This window comes from Aptenodytes forsteri, unplaced genomic scaffold (assembly GCF_000699145.1).
Source record: "Aptenodytes forsteri isolate BGI_AS27 unplaced genomic scaffold, ASM69914v1 Scaffold15, whole genome shotgun sequence".
Taxonomy (NCBI): domain Eukaryota; kingdom Metazoa; phylum Chordata; class Aves; order Sphenisciformes; family Spheniscidae; genus Aptenodytes; species Aptenodytes forsteri.
Window position 1 is genome coordinate 557,337 of NW_008795129.1, and position 19,502 is coordinate 576,838.

Genomic DNA, 19,502 nt, shown 5'->3' on the forward strand with positions numbered 1-19,502 from the left:
AAAAAAGGCTTAAGGATGCTGGGAACACCTTGTCAAAATTTTGCCCCATCTGAGTAAAGTTAAACTGGAGTAATTTTGTTACTCCTCTTGTAGTCACTCTTGCTCACTGAACTAGTTTATGCCTATGACACCTGTATAACGGGGCTTTATAACTACTAGTATTGCTGTAATAATAAACAGAACAAGTAAATAGAGGTAATGTGAAACTGAAACAGATAGCAGTGTTTAAAGAGCAGGAGAGGAAGGAAAAGAATTAACAGAGTGTAGTCCATGCCTGAAAAATCAAATAAGGTTCTGTCTTCACTGCAGGTTAGGCAAACTAAGCCCACTGTTATTTCTCTAGATGCGATTTTTATATTAAATGGTAGCACAGAGCACACAGTTGCGGCAGATGATAACTTGATATAAACGTTGACCTGAAGAAAATTGTCAGTCTCTCAAATCTTGTTTGTGTAGCCCAGGCATTGCTTGTAGCATTTAGTTTATTACATAAAAAGATGGCAGGGCAAAGGGGAATTACAGTCCTTGATAGATTATCAGCAGGATATCCCTACGTTAAGTGAAATAAAATTCCTGCTATGAGTTTTTCTTTTCAAAATACAAGAAGTCATGGTTGCAGCGGATTTTTTTCGATTTTTGTGTAGCAAATTAAAGATGCTCTTTCAAAGCGCACATAAATATTGCATTTAGTTACATCATTACTGTAGTTTTTATCCAGTTTTGTTAAATCTTTCCTATTACTATTAGTATAATGTTATTCCATTGACTTTAGTGTAGTTTCTCCTGTTTTTTAGCAGTATAAATGCATAAAACCACACTTACAATGAAGCACACTTACATGGAAGAGTAATAAAGGCATTTCTAACAGTCTGTTGCTTCCATCAAAGGTGAAACCTTTGCTGACCTAAAGGGGTGAAATCCCATAGGACAAGCCATCTCATGTTAGTTTAAAACAGGGAATATATTACTAGTCCTGGAGACCCCAGCACACTATTGTCTGGAACTCTAAGAACTATAGCACTTGTGGTTTTGGGAAACTTGATGTAAAGAGGAGTTTCAAATTGGCTGCCTTTCTGCAGCAGGCTGAACGGTGCAATGGTAAAGATTAGTGGCCATATTTTTCTCTCAGCTCAAATGTGAGCTACTGATGAAAACAAAAAATCCAAACCAAATTCTCTCAGCCAAATGTGAGCTACTGATGAAAACAAAAAATCCAAACCAAAGAATATCACCAAAATTTAAGTTGGAAAATTTAAAATCATGTATAATCCATCCTGTGAGTATAAATAATCATTTCTTTAGCCTTAGTGACATGCCTTTCGGACAAAATCATCATGTAAAATAAAGAGGAAAGGACGTTGTGTTTGTCTTTGACACGGATAACTTAGAAATTGAAAGAGAGAAGTGATCTCTGAAATGAAGGACGCTTTAGGGATATGACTAGCAGAAAAAGTAGCTCTAGTATTAGGTAAACAGAAGTCCCAAATCAGGATGGTGGTCCACTGTGCTACGTGTTTTGCGAACAAGATGAAGATGTATTATGCATTAGCTAATTTGTCAGATCTTGTAGGGGTTTTTTTTGTAAAGGACAATGGTACAAAAGTACAGCCATTAGCTGCAACCTCAGCTGACCTTATCTAACAGTCATGACAAGTACCAAGGAACTGTGGAAAGGAAGATAATGAAGCTCTCTATCCTAGTTATAAATCTGTGCAATTCCATTAGCTGCGGTGAATTTCTGCAGCTTTTACAGGAACCTAACCCGGAATTAAGGGTCCAAGCCTCTGTGTTGGTGCAGGGTTGTTCATTCTCCTTCTGCTGTACTTTCTGTGATTTCTGTTGATAGGGTGCATGGTGGCTCAGCGTGTAGCCTACCTTATTTTGACAAAATCCTTTGCTCTCAATAATGCCATACAGAAGATGATCCTGTTGGGTTCTCAGATTCTATCCACTCTTTTTGGAGCTAAAGCTGTATTTGTAAAGTATGAGGTGCTGTTTTCCGTCCTGTATGTTAACGTTTGGCTTCTCTTCCCTTCTGCCTGCTTTTGTAAATCAATTCTATGTGAACTGTAACAGAAATGTTTCATAACTTCAATGCCTTTGCAAACAGCTTTTAAAAACCATTTTAATATAATTTCCTATAGCACTGAAGCTTCTTAAAACGTAAAGCTCTTGTACATCAGGGAGAATTTTGCTGTATACATTCATGCATCTAAAGACAGGAGAGGGCATGCTGTACTTAACTTGTTTGACCTGAAATGTATACAAGGAATGGAAAATTTGGCTGCATGTGTAATGACCTGGTAGCCCAGGTAATTTCCTTTATGCCTTAAATTAGGTAACTGACATTCATAACGCATAGAATCTTGCTTGTTGAGCAGTTTAGCATTCTATTTGCAGAGCTACCGCTATACTAACTGGTATTACATTCACATTCAGTGATTTATTTGACCTGGGAAGCCAAAGAATTTCTTCTTTCCTGAAAGGATGTTTTCTAGGGTTCCAAATGATCAGATGACCTACGTTCTAGTTTTCCACTTTATTACAGTTGTGATGAATACATGATCATTTGCAATATATGTATGTGTATATATGGTGGGACATTATGTATATATAGTATATACATCAGCGTATATTGGGACATGACTTTCACTTTGGTCTGTGACTTCAACATTGTTCTGTGGCTTCACCAACCTATTTTAGAAACCTCGCAAATAAATCACTAATCATACTCATGGAAGTTATCTCCTTCCTTAGATAAAAGTATATCTATAAAGTACCAGTTTGTATAGAGTATGCTTTGGACCTGTCCCACCGTTAAATAAAGCATAATAGTATAAGCTAGAATTTGCAATGGCTGCCTGAGACACACAAAGGTATTTTAATTAACCTGCATGCAGAAATTAACCCTTAGAGTACTGCTTCAAATTCCTCAATTTATTTTGTTATTTAATTTTACCAGTGGGCTATGCTGCTTTTCTACTCAGCTCATAGTACTGTACATAAAGTACATTAAATAGTCATACACAAAAAAAGAAGTGAGAAAAAGGAAAAAAAAAAAACAAAATCAACTTCTTATAAACAAGGGATTCTACAAGACTGAGTACCCCAGGTTGCTAATGGGTAATGTATTCCTAAGCAACTACATGTTTTTTTTTAAGGTTTTATATTATGACACGAATTAAAAACATGTAATGTTTCACTGTAGCTGTGTGCTTGTTAGGTTTGTTCCTAAAGTATCATAGGTATGTCTCCTGTAGAAAGAAGTCAGTTCTTTAAGGGGTTATGTGGGGTTAAGGAATCCTGAGGTATTCTCCTGCTTGTCCTTTCTTAAAGGTTATCTGCATGTTAATTCTCAGATATTATCTGAACAGGTGAATATAAAGACTGTATGAATGACTAACTGAATGAATGAAATAATTCATTTGAAATGCTTGCTTGTATCTTGTAAACGACTGGAAAACAGAAATGTGATTTCTGAATCAAGGTCTTTAATGAAACGCATACAAATCTCACCAGAGTAGAAACTCATATACTGACAATTTACTCCGTTTTCTTTTTCTTTCAAATAGACCAATAGAATCCTGCCAGAATTTCTACAAAGATTTCACATTACAGATCGACATGGCTTTCAATGTGTTCTTCCTACTCTACTTCGGCTTGCGTGTAAGTAGTGTGTCTTTGATAGCATGAGACAGGCGGTAGCTATTAGATAGGGAGAGTCTTTGCATACAGCCGGACTTTACAATGGCTGGAGAAAACTAAGCTAATTTCTAAAATGAGTGAGCAAAGCATTTGGTTGAGAACATTTAGGTAATAATAATAAGCATCTAAGATCACTAAGGAGACCCAATAGTTTATAAGCTAAGCCGTCTGTTCCAGAATGTTCTCGTGTGGTAGAAAGTGAAAACTATTACAGTTCAGTGCTGGTCCGTGACGTCGAATCTAGTTTCAGTGTTCTCAATGGAGTGATAAGTACCTCAGCAACGCTAGTGAATACTTGATGTATTCCTCTGCTGCTAGATAAGTCTTTGGCAGCCGAAGGTTGAGATAACAGCCGGTAGAGCTGCTGTATTCAGTTTTATGCAGATCCACTTTCCCAGACTGCTAATGAATGCTTTGCAGAAGCTGTAAATACTAGTCAACATGCTGAAACGTATATGCTTAGAATACACTTACCACTTTCTGAAAATCCAGTAATGCTGTTTCGGGATCTAAAAGTTGGGACACCTGAAACAGGTGGGCACTTCTAAAAGTTTGGGCCCGTAATGCTTGCAATTCAAGCTGTCGGGGGTTTTTTTGTTTGGTTGTTTGGGGTTTTTTTAAATATGCTTTGAAAACTAACTTTGCTTGTTGTTAATTGGAAAATGAGGCAAAAAAGGCCTCAAACATAACAGAACTACAAGGAAAACCTCATGCGAGCAGAAAGCCTGCCACATTGGTCTTTAAATTCGATACAAGTATTGCCTCGTGATCTTCCTTTGTCCATTTTGCTCCCGAATCACAGGAGCTCCTATGTCACAATGATAGTTGAGTTCCTCCTATTTCACTTCCGACCAACTTAACCAACTTTTTCTGATGATCCAGTAAGGAATTTTGTTGCAAATCTAGGTTATTTCATTACCCAGTCTAGGTGTGTGTGTATCCGTTAGCTAAATAGATAAATTCCTTCAGTATTTACACTACTATGTGTGCATTCTAAGTGGTATTTTAAAAGCATATAGTGTAATAGCCCCTAATTCTTAAGGATTTAGGGGGCCTTTGTAGATGTCCAGCAGGCCTGCAGTATTGGCTAACTTTTTGACATAACAGATTCAATGCATGGTACTTGTGAACTTCCAAGAATCCTTTTTTTAAAAGTCTCCAAACGCTTTGTAAATTTTGTGCTAGCGATAAGGTTGTATGTTCTTACTGAAAGAATTAAAATTACGTATTGGCCACTCTTACTTACTCAAAGCAGTAACTTAGGCTACATTATCAAGAAGCAGAGCACAATAAAAGAGAATATACTGAGAGTTGATGCTAATACTTTCATATCCACACGGTGTGTTTTTTAGAAGGGAGAGGGAGTACTGTAGAGTCTCCTCTGGTCCTGTTGACTGAACGCAATTTAGCAGTTCCGGTGTGTGAAATGCACTGCTAGAACACCTTTTTCAGTTTTAATTTCAACCACAACAAATCTTTGTGTTATCCAAAACTGCTTTGTGATGCAAACTGAAGTATGGTAAGTGGGGTTGATAAGGGTTCATTTCAGATTGGTACTCCTTATCTAAGTTAAAATGCTAATATAGGTGTAACCAGTTCTCCAAGAAGTTCTGCTGATCTAAACAGGAGTTCCTGAGGAAAAGGTGATACTTGGTTGTGTGGATGCAAGAATTGGATCGATAATGAATTTGCTAGTTATGTAATAAGCATCTCATACATTTAGCTATTTTAGTTTGGGGTCATCTTTTTTTTTTTTCTGATAAATATCTCCTGTGAGGACTCACTGGCAATTTAAAGTATTTGAAGAAATATTTTAAAATCTCATCCTTCTCCATCTGTTCTCCCTGAAATGATGTTGCAACTCAAAATCATATAAATATTACCATATCTTCAGTTCTAGAAGATATTTGTGTTCAAACACACATCTATCCATTTTAAAATCTTTGTTGGCTAGTATCCAACTATGTGAGAACTCAGAAGTGAAGTCTGCAAACTGCTGATGAAGACTAAGCCCAAACTGCATAATCAAGCAGTAAGGTCTGGCAGAGATATGGCAAGTATGGAAGTAATCCTTCTTTGGAAGTGACAGAATTATGCTAGTGCTTCTGGAAGAACATGATATCTCTTCAAGCATGGTAGGATTGCTTCTGTAATGAAATGGGCTTTTATTAGTCGCTAATTACCTAAATGAATAACTGTTCAAATAATTCCATGAGTGGCCTTTACAGTCAACAGACTTTGTTTTCATTGTTGAATAACACACTTTAACCTTTTTGAAAGCTTAAAGGTTGTGCCCTGTGGAAAGATAAAATGCTGATTAGAACATATATTGCAGGTTATGAAAATAGTGATCTGACATCTTAAAAAGCTTTTAGTTCCAAATATTCTGACTACTTCTAAATTCAACAGAAGGCAATTGAAAGCTTCTGCTGAAACTGGATATTTTTGTTCAGTTTTCATGCTGCAGCGTTGATATTGAGTAATACGGACTAACAAAATGTCAGTTTATTTTTTGTTTTGAGTCTTCTCTGAGGCGAATGCTGCTCATGTTGTCCGTCTTCTTTTTAAGTATGATTTCAACATGATTGACATCAGTAGAGTCCCCTTTCCAATATTTTGTCTGGGATTCCAGCAAAGTTGGTATGCACCATAAACATTTTCTGCTAATGTTTTAAAGTAATTCTAAAGCAAGGAGATTAAGTGGATGAAATAGTTGGAGAATGTCAGTATTTGCTTTGGAAGAAAGACAATGGATATTGTCTGTAATTCAAAAAATATAAGCACTGTTTTGAAATATGTAAGTCCAGGTGTTAAGACTTACATGAGTAAAACCGCTCTGTTAAATATCTTTGTGATGCACAAAAATTTTATATTTATTTATATATTTAGATTTCATATTTATATAAAGCATATGTTTTAATTATTACTTAAATGTGAATAGTAGTTTGACCTTATTTAAGTACATAGATGAATAGGCAAGTTCAAACTATGATGTCCTTGGCATCGAAGTTTGCCAGTTTCCCTAGGCTGATTTCTTAGTCAGGAGAGAGAAGTGACCTCATCTATGGCACAATTGGAAGGACTGAAGTTCTGCTGCAGTCCTGAATTATGCCTTGTAGGAGTCATTCTGGTGATTGCCTCTGGATAGGATGGTAATGGGACTCTTTGTAAACTATCATGTATTTAGAAACCTGTGAACACCAAATACGTGATGAGACTACTACCAACATATTTGGTGTGCCAGAGCAAAGGTGATATACTTTGAAATATTTTATACTTACCTACACTTTTCTAATGTTACTGATACATTGTTAATAAATGTGGAGAAAATATTTTTTAGCACAGATATTACAATTTGTCACATAAATGATCTGTCTCTTTAGTTAGACCTTTCATTTTAATCTCAGTGTGGTTATCAAGCAATGCACAACACAGACTTCTTTCCAGCGAGACATGTTGTTTTGCCTGGGCTGGCCTAAAACATCAGTTACTTCTCCAATAACTTTGGAGTTTAATATTTTAGAATGGAAAATATTACATATACTTGCAACCACCATGAGCATAATCTCATTCTTTCATCCCTCCCCCTCTTTTTTTTTCAGTTCATAGCAGCCAATGACAAGCTATGGTTTTGGCTAGAAGTTAACTCAGTAGTAGATTTCTTCACGGTCCCTCCAGTGTTTGTGTCAGTATATTTAAACAGAAGTTGGCTTGGTAAGTAAAATGTTTTTTCCTTTTAATAGCTGTTATAAAAATGCGTAAACTTTTCACATTTTGATGGAGAATTTCTTCATCTTGTGGCATCATGTAAGCAGAAGAATGTTACCAAAGTTGTTCTTGCAGTGAATTTGCCATTTCAGCAGTCAGGTGGGTTATGTCAGAAAAAGCACTTACTAAGTCCATTTTGTTCTTGATTCATTAATATAATCTCCTACTCTAAGTGGTGGTGAACTCCAGCTTGGAAGCACTGTGTAACATGAGGCCGTTTTTATAAAACGGTGAATTTGATGTGATTGACTCAGCTTACAAACTGAACAGGTGATCCAGACCATTCATTCACTGAACGGGATTGCCATGAATCAGTGTCAACAATGAAATCAACAAATTTTCTTCACATTTTGAGGCAATATAGCTAAATTTTAAATCCACTGAAACAACAGGTTTGGAAGATTTGTTTAGACACTTACTGGGCTTGACATTTGTGTAGGACTGCTAGGAATGCATTAGAAAAGAATATGCTACATGTAAAAGGGAATACAAAATGAAGCAGAGCAGACAAAATCAATCAATTAAAGAACACCCGTAATGTGGCATATGAAGTTTCTTGTACAAATTGCATATTCTCTCTAGTTAAGTAAAATGAAGGTCAAAATTTGGGAGGTTTTATTCAGGGAAAACTTCCTAAAAGTGGCATACTTTGTGAATGCCATGCCTTTAGACAACATATGAAACCTCAGAATTTGACAATCCATTTCTCCAGAAATATAGGCACTCATTGTCCCAGAAAACTGAAGAGAGTGGTCATCTTAAATGTTTGACATGGAAAGGAAAATAAAGCAGAGGATCTTTTGTAGTACTGTAATATTTTCAACTTGCTACAGAAGTGCAAAGATGCAAAAATTATTGATAAATTACTGTTGCATGAAAATAAATTAATAACTATATAACCACATTAGAGCTTATACTGTATACATCAGTGGTTATTAGTAGGCCAAAGAAGAAAGCAGTAAAACAGCCAGAAAAGATCACTGCAGATCCTCATCTGATTACCATCTTCATCACATACTTCTGTTGTGTACATAAAATGAAGTAATGTGTTTTGAAGGAGAAAATGTCATACAGTCCCATATTATGATAGGAAATCAAATAAAAAAAGAAAGTATGTAAATAAAAAACAAGCTTATGCTTAAAAGAAAATTGCTGATTTCACTAGCTGTAACTCAATCGCGGATTCTTTGTGTTATGTGAATTAACGGGATGTATTTTCGCAGTTGAATGCGACATTTCAGAGTTTCCCAGAACTTTAAGATTGAAATCATTGGAGATGAAGGCTATCTAAGAGCAAAAACTAGAATTGCAGGATTAGTAGAAAATGAATATTAAATGAGAAAATAGCAAAACTGCAAAATTTGGGGAGTGAGGCAGAGAGGTAATTATTTGAGATGAAAACCCTTTGTGAAAGTGGCTGCATAATTGACTGACTCATGGTGACACAGCAATATAACTAACAGTACCAACAGGAATAATGAGAGAGTTTGCCCATTTAGCAGTTTCTGCTGGATACTTTTTACAAGATTTATGTCATTTTGCAGGCAGAGTTAAGCATTGTACTTCTATATATTCATAGGGTTGAAAGGATTTCCATCTCTCTTAATTACCAATGTCACTTTTTATTGGTTTCTTGTTTATAGTCCCATTTTACCTGTTTTCTCACGGAATCCTCCTGAGACATTTATCACCTGCTGAGGCACAGAATTTTTATTTTTATTTTTTTTTAACGTACTCATCTTAGGAGTGACATATTTACAGTGTTTGAGCTTTGCACCTGCTTCCATTGTGTTTATTCCAAAAGGGTTTTCGCTTTAGGGAAAATCATCCTTAGTGAAATAATTCACTAATGCAAAAATGTGAACTATTGGGGTCCCTGACATAGCTGTAATTTAGATCAGCAAATTATTATTTTGAGATGCTGTGATGAAAGAGTTTTTAAGCAAATACACTGAAGTGTATTAATGAAAATTGTCTATTCCTTTACACCTTTTAAAGACATGGCAAAATTTACTCTGCCCGTGGAGCTCAAATACTTCGGACATACTTATAGGTAATATAGTGGCAGGACTGGGAGTGTGAGTGGAGGGGAAGGGTGGGTGTTTGGACCATATTATTTACAGTTTCAGGTTAGATGCCTACTTTTCCTTTTCCTTCTGTATAATTTTTGTAATTGAGAGTGATATCCTTGTGTGGAGGGTGATTCAGAACATGTAAGTTCTGGTTTCTGCATCAGGTGTCCCTGTGGAAATAGGAATCGGAGGGAGGTTAGCCTTCTAGCGAGGCAAGTAAATAGGGAATGCTTAACGTTAGACAAGGTGAAAATCATTTAACAGGTTCGGACTTCAGTGTATCCCAGTAATTCTTTGCATGTTTTAAGAATTTGTTACTGATTAAGCAGGATTCCTTTAGATGCCTTAAATTTCAAGATCATTTAGGAGCCCAAATACAATACATTCTCTAGAATGTATTGTGCATCAGGGTCCTTCCAGTTTATTTCACTATTGATTCATGTAAGTCAGCTGTGATGAGTTCATCTAAGTACTAGACAGAGTGAAAGTCACCAGAATGCGGCTCCCTGAATTCTCAATTTCACAAGAACTGTCCTGGTTTAGCTAACCAACAATAAAGTAACTACAAACATACAGTTTAAACAGTATTTAAAAAAACCCCAAACCATCCTAAATAAAAAATAAACTTTGCCTTCGGAGCACTAAATGCTCATAGAAAGATGTAAAGTATCGCAGAGGACATGTGGTCTGAATGTATCATCTTTTAATGTACTATAGTGGAAAGCCAGTGGGTTTTTTCCTTTTCTTACGCGAGTTCAGAAATGCCACCATTCAGCTATTACGTATCTCTTAGTATGGGAAGCCTTCCACTTTCCCCGCTACTCTTTTGCGTTCAGTTGTTCATAAAATGTATTTTTTTGTATCTCAAAATGCTGTATGTGAACAAAATTTTCAGTCAGTATTCGTGAAGGATGTTTCAAATCTGATCTTCCACCTAGATTCCAGTATGCAAACAAAATTCAATATGCGCGATGGATCAGATCATGCTTTTCCATCAAAAGGTTTCTAGGAATGGTAGGGTGTTCACTGTCTAACGTACAGCTGAAGGCACAACAGCACTTTAAGCCTGCAAAATATCAGCTTTTTAGTTTTGACAAATCCTTTAGAAAAGGATTTCTAGGGTATCGTTTTTGCTAGCATAGGGTAGCATAGGAAAAGGAAGTACATGAGCAGAATACAGCTGGCACATGGAATGATCTACGTATTATTGAAAGATTGGGGGGGAGTGGTGAAAGGGAAGAAAATTTTAATGAATCTGTAATTTAGTGATATACATTGCTTTGACAGTCGGTATAAAAATTTGTTATGCTCTCACTTAAAGCTGTACAGATACAAACATCAGTGTGTTTTCTGACGTTCATTTGCATCTAGATCCCCTTGACATTTTTCCAACAGTTTTGCGAACAGTAGCATTTGTGTAGATACTTACACATAAACTAAAGCTATGCTTTATAAAATCATAAATATTTCTTGCACAACACTGTACAAGAAACTTTCTGATAGTCATAGAAGAACAATTCTCCACTTCAAGTGCAGGCTTCTCTGGAGTGGAGAGAATCTTCCCAAGGGAAGACTGATAACAGAAAGGGTGGAGTTTCTGGCTCTTGAGATTTTACAGGTAATTTTGACAGTTAATTTCAACCAAATGATTTCAGTGCGTTGCTGAGTCTGGATACTGTCTTTACAGTCTAAGTGAAGGCAGACTAAAAAGGTTGTTGGATGAAAACAAAAAATTTGCAATGGGAGAAATAATGTCATGGTAAAACTCATTTTTTTAACACTAAGTTGTCATGATCTGAGTATCATAGCTAAGTTTCAGATCTTCATTTCTTTGGATAGCTTGCAGTCTGCCAAGCTGGAGAACCCTGCAACAAATGAACATCTTTAAGTTGTATTCAGTAATGATTCAAACACTCTACACACCACTCAAAACTGTTATTCTGTCTTCTATGATAGCAAAGGCACTTCAAATAACTGAAATGCCTTTTATCATGTACTTGTATGCTTATGAAAAAGGAAATATTGATTTTATGAGCAGACTGTATTGGAATAAATTGCCTTGACAGGATGGTATTGTTAGAGGAAGATTAAACATGTAAAATATGATCTTGGCTTCACATTTACAAGGACATGCAAATGAGGAACAATCAGCCTTAGAACTACAGTGATTTAAATAAAGCCTAAATATGGATTTGATAGTGTCTCATATTACTGAATCACAGAAATTAAAGATAGAAAAGATCTATTAAACAATCCATTTCCTTTTCCTGACCATGTGCTTTCAGTGCTTCGTCTATTCTACTGTACAAAATTTCAAGCGATAGAAACTGTTTGCTTCCTAATAGATTCTATTATCAGGAACATTTTTTCATCATCCTTCTTCCCTGACATCCCCTTTAATCTAGGCTGCTGCTGAAGCCATGCTATTTTTTCAGAAGATAATTCAAGATTTACAGTGGGGAAAAGAAGACAGAGAACAGATGCGAACGTAGATACACGCACAGCATAGTGAACAAATCTCTTTGTGTGGTGATTAGCATAGTTATGGAAAAGAGGGGATCCTTTTTTCCAGTCCTTGCTCAAATTCTGTCCAGGTCCGGTTACAGACATCTCAAGTACTTTTGGATGAGGCTTGTGGTCTCACTATCAATTCCTGGTCTGAGAAGACTGTTTCCAACATCTCTGGTAGACATTCAGCTGTTTTTGTGAGTCGGAGAATGAAATTGGTTTCCCTCTGTGGAAAGAGATAGATGGCTTTGGAGAAAGAGCAGTGTGTCTTATTAAGATAAAGTTGATGGTGTGAATGCCTCCTGGCCATCCAGCAAGTGTGCTTCAAGGTGAAGCTTTAGTTAAAAATCTGTGACATGAAAACAACATTTGTTTCAATACCCTGTAGACTTTTTTGACATAACCTCTGCAGAAGAGCTCAGCCTGAAACCGTATTTGAATCTGCAGAACACTTTATTCCTGTTGGAAAACATGTATCTTTTACTGGCACTTACAGCAATGCCTTAGTTACACTGACACAAAGAAGTGCTCTGATAACTAAATTGTAGGGATACCAGTGTGAGAGAGGAATTATGAGCTCCGAAACTTTATAATCAGTTACTGTCTTTTGATGCAGCCACAGGTCTCAAAACTGTCCCTTTCTTAGCACCTTAAATTTGCAATCACTCGCAATGATTGTGTTGGTTAAGTATTGTGCATTTCTGCCATCTATTGGCGACAACTGTGAATACACATCCAAATTCTACAATATTTCTTACAAAGCTAGTGTATTCTATACAGTTTTAAAGCATTTTGTGTCATTTTCCTTACATTAGAAGTTATTTTATAGATAATGGAAGCTAAATTCTGCATAAATTTCCTAGGAGAATTGTATTTTATGGATATGTGCATATGCACTACTTTTCTGTGCAGTAATATTTCTTTGTACACTTCAAATGCCTTCAAGCAGGTACCAGAATGATTTTAATGAAAATAGTTCTGAATACTAAATCTGCTTGGTGATTTGTCAATAATATGTCATTGAATGAACTGTATCCCATTTGTATTATACAGAAGACAACAATTTTTTGCTTTCTTCTAGATACTTTAATCAGTTCAGTTTTCACAGAGCATGTACATTTTGATAGGGTACCTGTTAAAGTGATACTTCACAACAGGCTTTTGAGCTGTTGCAATATTAGTAGCAAAAGGTAACCTTGTGCCAAATACGTATTTGTCATAACATCCACAACCAATTCTTTTGAATATTGTTGCATGCAAGTGTGAAAATACGCTTCTCCTCTCTCCTCCACTGACGAGAAGTCAAACAAGTTACCAAAAGATGCTGGAGCAGAGGAGAAACAGGAGGACAGTACTAGTCTCAAGTGTCATTAGTTCCTGTCATCTAGCTGACGTTCATAGAAACTGTGTGCTTGCTTCCCTACAACTCTGAATTCAAAGTAAGCTGGATAATTTAAATCATCTTCTGTTCCCAGTCTATCATTGTCTATGAGTGGTACTTAACACCGCATAGAAACTTGACCCTAAATTCATCCTGTTTTCTATTCTACTCTGATTGGGAGGGGCCATAGGTAGAGGGGTAACTTGATTTTTCCTGTGTGAATGAGTGGCAGGCTTAGCCCAAAAGTAGTCATACTCCCTGAATGTTGAGGAGCTGTTGCAAGTTAATATCACAGCTGATAGCAGTTATATTGCTTTGAATAAAAGTGCTTCCTATTTTATCTGGCTGGCTGGCTGGACTACTTTGACCTCTTGCATCTTTTCTCCTCCTGTCTCCTTCTGAGAGGAAAAACTTGATTGAGCAAGAATGCATCTTTAGTGGAAAAAAATCCAGTCTTAAGTTTATAGTTACCTGTAAACAAATGCATATAGTTTGTTGCCATCCTGCTTTACACGTGATCCCAAGCCCTGCTTGTCGCTAGCTCGTTCTCTTCATTATCAAGCATTACATCCTCTAGTATCATTTCTTAACTTCATTAGCGTGGATTTTACTTTGCCAAAAGTAAATGCCAAAGGTTTTGCATTTTTGGTAAGATGTTATGTAATTTTCTTCTCTCCATATCCCTTCTTGTCTAATCAAAATATGTTCTCAACATCCAGATACTATGTGAAAAAATACTCTAATGTTTTCTTTTTACCCTGCTTTTTATTATCAGTTTAATTACTTTATGACTGCTCTTGTGTTCTCTAGTAGTTTCAGTGGTCTTTCAAACTCTGTGATTAAGTCCCGTCTGCTCAAATGAAGGCTACCCAAACTGTACAGTTTTGTCTTTAACAGAATACAGAATAATGTTCTAAAAGAAGAAAACCTATTCCCTCAGACTGCTTAGGGAACCCATGATTCACTTAATGCTGTCTTCTGGCATTTGTATTCCTTTGCATGAGGGACATTTAAAAAAGCTACTTGTAGTGTCCGAAAAGATCATTGCATTATCATTAGTCAGATGCTTTCCACATTTTCCTGAGGTACCTACAGCATGTAACTAACCTGTACGCTTTCCTGAATGGTAATATGAGAGATAAGATTAATTTCATTATTTAACTAGTTGTTTCTTATCTTTAAAAGTCAGCTGAAAGACCAGTTGAAAATAAAATTTCATGTCTTGGCTCCAAGATAGTATGTTAACTTGTACAGTACCTTGTAGGCATTCAGTCTATTCAGTATACGTTATCCAGTAGTTTTTCCCCCGATACTTTCCTTCACTGATTTCTTGGGAACTGTTTGTTTGGGGTTTTTTTAATACATTGAATCTGAGTAATGTTGCAGAGTGTGATCTTTTCAAGTTTGAATTTTCAGTGCTTGTTGTTTACACTGTTTTATATTTTATAAGTAATATAATTAATATCTGCATAAGCCCCAAACCAGAAGTCCTTATACCTAGAACACGAGAGTTTATATTCTGGTAATTTTAACATAAGTTTTATGATTTCTGGTGACCGTTTCTGAGCTTTAGCTCATTTTGTATTTCTAAGCATCTGACTTCTGTAACACAGCTTAAAGGATCTCTTTTATCTTCTAAGCCCTGGACTGAATGTACTGAGATGTCCATGTAGCTCTCATTAATTAAGCATCAGTTGTCTAGTGTGCTCTGTGGTGCATGAGGCTTGGTTTATGTGGAATTAAGAAAAGATGCATTATGCAGTTTAAGTAATTTAAAAAAAAACCCTTAGCCATGTTTCTCCTGACCTTTTTGCAAGACTGAATTAGTCATAAGCAAATCCTGTTGAGACTGGAATTGATATAAACTGATGCAAAGATAGTTGGGATCTCATTAGAAAGATTAGCAGTCAGGAATTCCATACGAGACTTTAGAAAGTTCACGTAGTGGCTGTTCTTACTGAATATCAGAGAGTTCTGAATGAACTTATGTACTCAACTGAGACTGGAGGTTTATACAAACCAGATCATTCATATCCTTTCAAGAATCTTTTGGCAATTCCTTCACTCAACTTTATATATATATATATATATATGAATCTAAGAAAAGCCAAGAGAGGATTTGATTAAGATTTTCACTCTTATTATAATTCCAAACTCAAAAGGGGGAACTTCATTAATACATTTATTTAGATACACTGCTTAACCATCACCTGATAGGCCAGAAACCCATTGGGATTAGGTAAGGTTCCTTCTTGTGCTTCTATGCTTCAGGTATCAATATGAGCAAAATTCTGACCTTCCTGCTTATGTGACATTTCAGAAGTAACGGTTGGATGGATAAGAGTTTGTAACAGTGCTACATTCTTCCTCAATCTGTTCCTTGATCCACTAGTCAATTTTTGTTATTGCAGTAATTTGCCATACAAAGTCAGGTGACATGTAGAGAAGGAAAATTTGGGATATAGAGATAAGTGTTCTTCCAGCTAAAGTATTTAATGCTTTTTCTGAGGTTTTGGGCTGCAGGATATTTATACCATCTGGCAGAGTTTCATACAATATTGATTTAAGTCAAGAAAACAGTATCTTTCATAGTTTCCCACTTTTCTCCACCTGTTTCACCTCAATTTTTTGAACGCCTAAGGTTCTCTAGTACTTCTGTATTTATAGTGCCCATGCTTACATTATGCAGGGCTTATTCTTGGTTCACTGCTGACCCCCCAGCCATTTAGCATTCATTAACCTTGTTATCACCTTCAGCAGTGTTTAGTATCATACTATCTCAAATTCTAAATAACGAAATAAAAATAGAAGCACGGCAGAGAAAATCCAGTCCATAAATGGAAGGACCTTTCTCTGCATCACAAAAGTGTCTCTGGAGTTATTGACTCCTCCATAACTACTTGCACTGCAGTGGTGTACCTGATGGATTGCCAGAAAGTCTTTGCCAATGGAGCCGATGATGCTCAGAGGGCAGTGCTTGCTTGCTCTTTATAAGTGCATGCTTTTTGGACCTTTCTGCTGCTTTTTCCAGTTTCTTCTGTTCGGGGAACTTTTTAATATGGAGCAGTGTTAAATAAGCTGCTACTAAACTTTGGAGTGCACTCTTTTCATTCAGGCATTTAGTTTTTAATTCTTTTTGAAAAAAATCAGTACATTGCATTTGCAAATTTTATATAGGCTTATGTTACTTACAAAACATTTTGCTCTAAATCTATCTACCGATCGTACTTCTCTGATTTAATATGTATAAAGGGATATGAAGCCAAAGAATTTGAATTTTCTTGGTATTTTAGGTTCCAACTATCTAAGCTTATCTTGTCTTCAAAATTGCACAGGCATTTGCCAGAAGTAGGCTTTCTTATGAAATCTCCCTAGTTGCTACTTCAGGTCAAAAGCTGAAATATTGGAAAAGCAGCCTATTTATCAGCTCTTTTGTTTGTTGCTAGTAAAAATATAGCAGATGGCAGATAAAGATCAAAAACAGAATAATGCATCCTTTAATTTAGAAATAGAATTTAAACTTAGAAAAATGTGGTTTTCTACATAAGTAAAACTTCTAGTATATAAAACTTTTTTTTTTCCCCTAAAGCCATTATCTTGTTTCAGTTGTAAGTGATTTATACGGGGACATTATTTTGCATTATTTTTAAATCAGCTTCTATAAAGTAAGGCAGATGGAAGTGTGCTGTGCAGGGGCAGGTCTAGTACACGGCATTTTGTTCAGCATTATCCTATAAGGAGTGCTGTTTTTATTAAAAATAATAATATTGTAGCATCACTGTGGAGGTTTAGCTGAAAAGAATCGGCCATTTAGTATCTTAACTGTCAAGTTCAATTTCGAGAGGTTTTGCATTCAAGTCAGGATATCTGGAGACGATAATCTGCATAATCTAAAGGAAAGTGTTGTAGTCCCTCATAAGCAAAGATGACTGAGAGCAAAATGGTTTAGTCTACTGGATTATGAGATTTCTGAGGTACTCAAGACTCTCCAGTGGCTATTTCTCCATTATCACCTAGTTACTCTGCTGCTCAGTATAAATTATCTATCAGCTTTATTGTCTTCCTAATTGCTGGTTGTGTTTTTCTTTGATCAACCCCTTACTGTGTGGAACATTTTCCTTCAGAACTGTATGAGTTTTTGTGTACAGGTGTGCTCATGCTGCGCTACAGAGAGACACCGGTTCCTTTCCAAGCACTGTGCAGCCAGCATTTAATGCCAATCTCATTCATCCTCAGTGCAGCCCCTTGGTTGTTCAGAGTGTCATGTGCTTGAAGATGTGGAATAATTTCAGTTGATGCTAGACTTAGGGGACGCGAATGCATTCCTCCATAGCCTAGCAGAAAGGTCTTCTATTGCTATGAGCTAGAATGTAATGTAATGGCCAAGTATGGCATTGACACTGTGTGCTGATGTCGGAGTGAATATTATTTTCACATTGTATCAGTTTGCTTGCTTTTACTTAATTCTGATCTGGGATGCTTTTCTCTGAGGTAAGTCGAGTGAGTCAGTGAAGTTCAAGGATGTAATGCCTCTTCAGCCTTGTGACAGAAGAAGAAAGAATCACGGTGGGATAAATGTAAAATCCTAATATGATTTGAATGCCTTTCACAACCTTCGTGTTTATTCTTTTTTCAAAATTCAACCTTTGCGACCCTTTCCTATGCAACATCCAACTTCCATAGCTGCTATTGAAATTCTGAATCCTATAGGGGTTCTTACCAATGTTCTGTTATGTAAAGGCTGCTGTAGGTAATAGATATATTATTTAGAAGTTCACTTTTTAATTATGTGCTTAAGTGATCATGTATGTAATGAATAAGATAATTGTTATAATTACATATTAAAATTTGTATCGTATATATACAATTTAGATACAATTTTTGTATAAATTATTTAAAATTCAGATACTTATTATTAAAGCATAGTTAATGAAGTGTTTAGTAATGGCTAGATATGTGGTTAGGACAATGCTAACTCTTAAGAAAAGGTTATTTTTATAGGGGTTAGTAGGCAGGCAATATATATCATGATGGCGTGGCAGCCAATGAACGTCTGAGTCTCTACATGTAAAATATTGCAAGTATAAATTCAAATGAGATGGGATAATTTGTAGAGAAAATAGTGTGATCCCAGCTTTTATTCTTCTATTAAATTCTGTATTAACACTGAATTTGCATTCTTCTGCATTGTTTCGCTTTCCTTCCTATTGTGGGCACAGTGTAGATACCAGCGCTGTAAAAGCAGACACATCTAGAAAAGAAAAACAAACCAAGATAGGTTCATCTGGATTCTCTCATGCTCACTCTTAACTTGGAAATTCATCTAAAGAAAATGATACACAATTGCATGCAAGGTGGATCATATAAGAAATATGTTGCATTCAGTGGAAAATAGCAAATGATACATAGATTTGGAGGAACGGCATCTTCTAAGAAAACATCAGACACCTACTTTTCTAGGCACTGGTTCTATTCTACTCTTGGAGTGCATAGAAATGTTCCCTGCCTATTCTTAGTGATTCGGTAACATTGGCCTATTAGTGCAAGCATTTGTGTGCACTCGAAACTCGCTGAGAATTTGCTTCTCAGTAGGAAGATCACAGGCAGATTTTCTGTCTGACATGAATTTGAAGAGAGGAGTTTTAAATGCTACTTCCTTTACTGGATTTATTCTTGATTCAGCCTTAGTGCTGATTTGACGCTTGCAGTTCTCAGACTTTGTATTTAAACGTGATACAATACTGAATAGGTGAAGACTACTTTTTAGTACTGGCATGGGGTGAAATAAGGGATACTGATAAGTGGCATATGGACCTACGTGACAGCTGTATTTCCAAAAAGCAGTTAAAACACCATAATCTTTGATTTCTATGAAATTTTATGTCTAAATTCTTAATCCGACAGCTGATATGAAATATTCTCTCTGTTGTTATTACAATATAAATTTAAACCGTATGCAAGGAATCATTCTCTACACTGCGTAAAAGGGCATCACTTCTCTTGGACAGACATAAATATTTTACGAAGTTTGGCACCCATCTGGTCAGAAAGCTGTTGGTTTTGGTTTG

At 36.1% G+C, this 19,502-nt stretch overlaps 1 protein-coding gene across 1 annotated transcript in view; it reads left to right on the top strand.

The window, feature by feature from the left end:
- Positions 1-19,502, top strand: part of KCNMA1 (potassium calcium-activated channel subfamily M alpha 1) — a 526,984-nt gene that overhangs the window by 310,699 nt on the left and 196,783 nt on the right. The window contains exons 4-5 of the mRNA XM_019471725.1: positions 3,573-3,666; positions 7,308-7,419. Of these exons, the coding sequence (XP_019327270.1) occupies positions 3,573-3,666; positions 7,308-7,419 (206 nt within the window). The remainder of the gene's footprint in view (positions 1-3,572; positions 3,667-7,307; positions 7,420-19,502) is intronic.